The sequence below is a fragment of the Peromyscus maniculatus genome, chromosome 4 (genome assembly GCF_049852395.1).
Source record: "Peromyscus maniculatus bairdii isolate BWxNUB_F1_BW_parent chromosome 4, HU_Pman_BW_mat_3.1, whole genome shotgun sequence".
Taxonomy (NCBI): Eukaryota; Metazoa; Chordata; class Mammalia; order Rodentia; family Cricetidae; genus Peromyscus; species Peromyscus maniculatus.
Window position 1 is genome coordinate 89536085 of NC_134855.1, and position 7320 is coordinate 89543404.

Genomic DNA, 7320 nt, shown 5'->3' on the forward strand with positions numbered 1-7320 from the left:
GGACATCAACCATGGCCCCAGATGGCAACCAGGCCACTAACCTCAGCATGCTGTTTGAATGTGTTTGAAACTCACATCAATGTCTTCTTTTTAAAACTTCCTGAAGTTTTAATAATTTGAAAAATCAAGTTCATACCCTCCAATATAACAAATGATCAGAGAACATACTGAAATACAATTTCTATATGATTAGCATTTCCTATCTGATTGAGACAACTTCATCATGTATTAAATGACCACTTTGTTATGATCATGTAGACTATACAACACATGGTTTCCCTTAGACCTGGGGACAAAATTGTTATGAAATTTGGATACATAGAATAACAGATCAAATATGAATAAGTTATCACTGTGGCATTTATTGGCCAAGGGAAAAAATTATACTACTTCACTAATTTTAAATTCTGGACCTATTTATACTTTTTGCTTGTATCTCTGTTATATTTAATAAATATGCAGCACTTGGTATCACTCAAACATATAAATCCCCAAGAGAACACAGATATAATTACTTATTCTCTTTTGCTCAGAATGTAGGCTAGATGAGTTTAGCCTTGGGACAAATTCAGGTAGTGAATAAAAGCCAGGCCAAAGGACAATGATCATAGTATCATTAAACAACATGGATATCTTCACAGGTGCACATCAGAAAGGAAGAAAATCTAATCTACAAGGAAATATTGAGTCTGGTAAGCTATCTGATCTCCCTGATTCTCTTCTCTAAGACAATTCTGAAAATATATCTGTGCATCTGTTTTACCAACATCCACTAGGATTGGGAATGAGAATTATTTCTTTGCTTTGTTACATTTTAGAAAATAATACATGGGCTTCACAACATCTCCATCTAGATTCTGTGGATTATCATCAGTTCACACACAAGAAAGAAGCATGGCCTCAGAAATGTGCTTAAGTCTGCATTAGCTCATTGTTATGTACCTGATGTACCATAGGAGCAGCATCCAGCTGCTCTTCTTCACAGTCCTCTACCATCTAATAGGATAGTGTCTTCTTACATCAGATATGTTTAGCATGTAGGATAACTTTCAGCATAGAGTGAGATGTAAAAAGGGTTACCAATCTAGTGAGAAATAACATTACACTTGGGTATTGCAGAAATAAAATGAAAAGGAACATGAGAAATGTAAATACATTAATGAACTCCTAGAATGTCCTTCTTACCACATCAGAGTACACCACACAGAATCTGGTGCCTTATCTAAGCATGAATATATGCATATTGCTCACAAAAGTACAAATGTTGAGAATATTGTAGAGTTTTATAGCATATAAACTTTTCTGGAAGAACACTAACCCCACAAAAGAATGAATATATTTTTTAAAATCTTTTTATATATATATGGGTGTTTTGCCTACATAATTCTGTGTATTGTGTGTATGGAAGAAGAATACATCAGATCCTCCTGGAAGTTACAGACAGTTACAGTTACAGACAATTGTGAACCATCATGTGGGTGTTGAAGACTGAACCCAGGTCCTCTACAAAAGAAGTCAGTATTATTAAACCTAAAACCAATATTAACATTTTCTAGAAGAATCCCAACCATATTGGCAGTAAGAATTCTAAAGATGTTTTCATGGAAATTTCTATGTTGTGCTTCTGGGACGAAGACATAAAGAGTGAGATAGCTGTTACATTCCTGAAAAAGAGCCAGTCCTTTAATATGTCATTTGTGTCTATATATCCATGGTTACTCAGTAGGTGAATATCAACCTAGACAAGGCATTTTAAAGAAAAGTGTTTAAAACACACATACAGGGAGAGAGAATAAATATCTATTACTTACACAGAATTCAGCTGAAGAGTACAAAAACCATAACTTTGAACACAATATTGCTTAAATGTATACTATAAAGAATAAAGAAAAGAAATAGTGCTGTGGATATCGCTCTGTATGAATAAAGTGCTGATTGGCCAGTAGCCAGGCAGGAAGTATAGGCTAGGCAGGACAAGCAGAGAAGAGAATTCTGGGAACAGGAAGGCTGAGTGAGGAGATGCTGCCAGTTAACACCAACATGTAAGATACTGGTAAGCCACAAGCCATGTGGCAAGGTATAGATTTATAGAAATGGGTTAATTTAATCTGGGAGGAGGGGACTGGACCTGCCTGGACTGAGTCTACCAGGTCGATCTCAGTCCTCAGGGGAGACTTTGCCCTGGATGAGGTGGGAATGGGGGGTGGGCTGGGAGGAATGGAAGGGGGCAGGAAGGGGGAGAACAAGGGAATCTGTGGCTGTTATGTAGAACTGAATGGTATTGTAAAATAAAATAAAATTAAATAAATAATAATAATAATAAATGTAATTAAAAAAAGATATAAGAACAGCTAGCTAGAAGCCTGAGCCATTAGGCCAAACAGTTTAAGTAATATAAGTTTCTGTGTGTTTACCTGGTTGGGTCTGAGCAGCTGCGGGACTGGCGAGTAAGAGAGATTTGTCCTGACCGTGGACCAGGCAGGACCAGGAAAACTCTAGCTACAAAAAAATAAAAATTTATCAACATACTAAAATGTTAAAACACTTAAGGGTTTTCTGTGTATAATTTTCTTAACATCTTCAAAAAACACTATTGAATTAATTATCCTACTTTTATAGGTAAAGAAATGAAATAGAAAAATGTTTGGGACAGGGTTATAATGTCAACATGCACTGAAGAGAGATTTGACTGGGTCTGGCTAATTTAAAACAAAAACAAAAACAAAAAACAAAAAACAAAAAACTGTGCTATTAAATCTCTTAAATGTAGATTAGTGTTAATAAAGTGATATAACAATTTCACAATAATTTGAATAAGGCTTATTTTTAAAATGTTAAAGTTTTATTGCTCAAACATTTCATGAAAATTTACATATTCATCTTTTTTTAATTATTTTTCTCCAATTATTTTATATACCGACCACAGTTTTCCCTTCCTCCTCTCCTCTTGCTTTCCACCCTCCAGCCTCCCATCTATCGCCCTCCCCATACACTCGTCCTCTGTCTCCATTCAGAAAGGGCAAAGCCTCCCATGGGCATGAACCGAGCATGGCACTGAAGTTGATGCAAAACCAAGCTCCTACCCCTGTATCAGGGCTGGGCTAGGCAATGAGCATGGGGAAGAGGTTCCAAAAGCCAGATAAGAGCCAAAAACAGGCTCTGATTTCACTGCTAGGAGCTTCACAGACAGATCAAGCTTACACAACAGCCACACACATGCAGAGGGTCTAGATCAATCCATGCAGGCTCCCTAACTGTTGGCCCAGAGTCCATGATCTCCCAAAGGAGCTCAGGTCAGCTGTCTCTGTGGGTTCCCCAGTCATGACTTTGATCCCCCCTGGCTTATACACTCCCTCCTCCCTTTCTTCCACAGGACTCCCTGAGGCTGGCCCAGTGCTTGACTGAGGATCTTTGAATCTGCTTCCATCAGTTACTGGATAAAGGCTGTGTGATGACAATTAGGGTATTCACCAATCTGATTACAGTAGATGGCCAGTTCAGACACTCTCTCTACTATTACTAGGACTCTTAGCTCAGATCATCCTTGTGGATTTCTGGGAGTTTCCCTGGCACCAAACAGGTTTCTCCCTAATCCCAAAGTGCCACCCCTCACCAAGACATCTCTTTCATTATTCTTCCCCTATGTTCCACCCCAACCCGACTCCAATGCCCAGTCCGCCCAATCTGAAATTGTTTCTCAAGCACTCAACATCCCTACCTTGACTATTGTTGTCATAAATTATTCAACAAGGTACAAAATTGTATCTTTAAAACACTGTAAATTTCACACTGATGGGAAAATAAGTTAAAGGGGGACTCAGATTATTCATCCTTTACAAAGACCACAAACATGTTTGGTACAATATTGAAGTATTTTCCTCAGAAAACTGATGAACTTTTCTTTAATAGAAAACAGATTTCTTTTCAAATTATCTAATATGCATCTTTTCTATAACAAGTGTTTCACCTGATTTTCTTCCTTTGCTCCTCAGTAAAGGAGAAGGTAAAATAACACATGATGGTGGGAGGCTTCTCTGTGGTCAACTTCACCACTCCCACCCTAGGGATTTCAAAGGATACATATGTAAGAATTGAGTACATGATGACTGGAATGTGAACTTGTGTTCATATGTAATATAAATTAAAATGTATTAGGGAATTTATTTGGTCAATTAGACTCACTAGAAAAATGTCAATGCAGGTAAATGCCGAAATGGATTAGCCAAACAGGAGGACAATTCAGATTCAAACTTATGAAGGAAGAGAGAACATTTACAAATTTTCTCTCCCATGAAGTTTGATTATTGTCAATATTACCTGTCAGTATGGACACTGTTATCTTTGGATGTACATAATTAGTTCTCCCTGGATGTTTGACTTCACATTAATACAAGACTAACAGTCAAAGACCCACTTTATTTACATGTATATATTCTCATCTTTCAAGTAACACAAGTGATCAGATATATGATACAAACTGAAGGTAGATAGATGATAATGATGATAGATGATAGTGATGAAGATAGACAGACAGACAGATAGATAGTAGATGAATACATCGTTTATAATAAAAGGCACTAGTACTGCACAGTTTAGTGATTCATTACTATTTATTGATATGATTTTAAATAAATACTTTCTAATTATAGGCTTAAACCATATGTAAAGTTCAAGGTAGAATCTGAATTGTCCTCCAGTTTGGCTAATCCATTTCCACATTCACCCACAATGACATTTTTGCTAGTGAGTCTAGTTTACCAAATAAATTCCCCAATACATTTTAATTTATGTTAAGTATAAACATGATGTTCACATCCCAGTCATCATGTACTCAAGCATCAAGTGTTCTATAGGTTCTCACATAATGATTATCATAACATTTCCTTCAGAGGAGTAAGATAAAAATTTAATATTATGAAGTATTATAAGAAAAACTTCATTATATACTAAAAGAATCACTATCTGTAGTGATTTTAAAAAAGTAAGACTCTAGAACTTCTTATGCATTGAAATTCAGTGTAATTCATCGCCATTTCCCTGAGACTATGAATTAATTTTTATAGAGTAGTGGGATGACTGTTGACTCCACATTCATATCTTGTTTAAACTGAACTAGTGGGTAAAATCTCCCTCAAAGGGAAAATATAATTATGTGTAGCCTCTTAGCTTGCTGACCTGTATTCCTCACTCCTGACATACAGAGAAAATTTCTGAAACATTGTTCCTTTAAATTTACTCTATGCTCTGCTTTTACTAAAGTTAATCATGGTTCATGAGCTTTTACTTTGGATAGCAATTCCATTCAAATTCTTCTTTTTACATTTATTTGATTTCTCTTTACGTTTATTTGATGTATAGATGTTAAGTACCAGTGTGACTGTCAAATTCAACAATCTAGTCCTTCTTGCACATCCCTCTGATAATCTTTCCTTTTCTGCAGGTTGTTTCTGAGAATAAAATGGATGGAGGTAATCAGTCCTTTGGATCAGAATTTGTGCTTTGGGGACTTACCCAATCACAGAATCTTCAGGTTTTGCTCTTTGTGATATTTTTGATACTTTATCTGCTCATTGTGTTGGGAAATATTACCATCATGATCTTAATAACCACTGATGACCATCTCCACTCTCCCATGTACTTCTTACTGGCCAACCTGTCCTTTGTTGATATATGGCTTTCCTCAGTCACCACACCTAAGATGATATCAGACTTTCTCAGGGAACACAAAACCATTTCCTTTGCAGGCTGCATGTCCCAGGTCTTCTTTGCCCATTGCATTGCTGCAGGAGAGATGGTACTGTTGCTGGTAATGGCTTATGACCGCTATGTGGCCATCTGCAAACCACTCCACTACTTCACCATTATGAACCTAAAAAGATGCACTAAGTTGGTGTTGACTTCCTGGACCATTGGCTTTGTGCATGCCATGAGTCAGCTTGTGGCAGTTCTACAGCTGCCTCTATGTGGTCCCTTGGAAATTGACAGCTTCTTCTGTGACATGCCACTCGTAATCAAGTTATCCTGCACAGATTCCCATGATTTGGATATTTTAATGAATGCTGATTGTGGGATTGTGGTTGTAACCTGCTTCATTCTCTTGCTCATTTCCTACACATATATCCTTATCACTGTTCGCCAGAGCTCTAAAGCTGGTGCATCTAAGGCCCTATCTACATGCACTGCCCACATCACAGTGGTGATGCTCCTTTTTTTGCCCTGCATCTTTATCTATGTGTGGCCCCTCAGTATCACCTGGTTAGACAAATTTCTTGCTGTGTTTTACTCTGTTGTTACACCTCTCCTAAATCCAGCCATTTATACACTAAGAAACAAAGAAATAAAAAATGCTCTGAAGAGATTTAAAAAATATTTCAAGAGTCAAAAGGTAAATACTTAAAACCCAGAAAATTCACAATAAATATTTTTAATTGACATTTCAATAAAATTTGGAGAGGTTACAAATTTCGGTATTTATATGTACAATTAATTTTAGTATTTTGATATGTAATAGAAATATAATTCTGTAGACTGAACATTTTAATTATATAGAACACTAAATTATTTCTGACAAATTTTAAAAACTGATCCTTCATCCTGAGAAAATTAGTGAATTGGCTCTTATATATCTTTAGTAATATGGAGAACCTAAATGTATTTGTAAAACTCATACTACCATTTTGTAAAAGTCACCTAAAGAATGCTCTAACAATATGAAAAATTTATTCTTTACCTTACCATACCCCACAAACATTTTATTCATTCATTTGTAAAAAGTCAACATCACAACCTTTATGTTATTCCAACTTTCTCCAAAAGCACTAAAAGGGGAATAAGAAAATTGTGGAAGGATGAAACAAAAATTATAAACTGCACAAGATATACAAGTGGACATTATTTGGTGTTGATTTTATTACCTTAATAAAAATGAAATGGTAATATAAAAAATATAATGCTTTCTCATTTATCTGAGATTTAATAACTAAAGTTGTCCCTCAAATTACTGTTTATTATTTCAATAAAATCATGAACTATGGTTTTTCCACATACACATTAGTCCTAAAATATATATATATATATATATATATATATATATATATATATATATATATATATATCCTTGTTTCTCTGTGTCTTCTATCCCAACTGACTCCCACACTCTTTATGCCTCCTCTTCTCCATACTTCTCTGAGCCATGAAGGGAGAGATTAGATGGAGACATTCCATTTAGGATTGAGTATTCCAAGGTTTCACATTCTTTGCACATTGTTCACTTGTGGGCCTCAGATTAGTTCCAATCTGCTGAAGAAAGAAGATTTTCTG

At 35.8% G+C, this 7320-nt stretch overlaps 1 protein-coding gene across 1 annotated transcript; it reads left to right on the plus strand.

The window, feature by feature from the left end:
* The first annotated feature begins 5458 nt into the window (after nucleotides 1-5458).
* Nucleotides 5459-6397, plus strand: LOC102911053 (olfactory receptor 4K3-like). Its single transcript, XM_006994501.1, has one exon. It carries the CDS (start codon nucleotides 5459-5461, stop codon nucleotides 6395-6397), a length of 939 nt encoding a protein of 312 aa, XP_006994563.1.
* The last annotated feature ends 923 nt before the right edge of the window (nucleotides 6398-7320 follow it).

Excerpts from the sequence above, each read along its gene's own strand:
- LOC102911053 (XM_006994501.1), top strand. The coding sequence starts at position 5,459 with ATGGATGGAGGTAATCAGTCCTTTGGATCAGAATTTGTGCTTTGGGGA.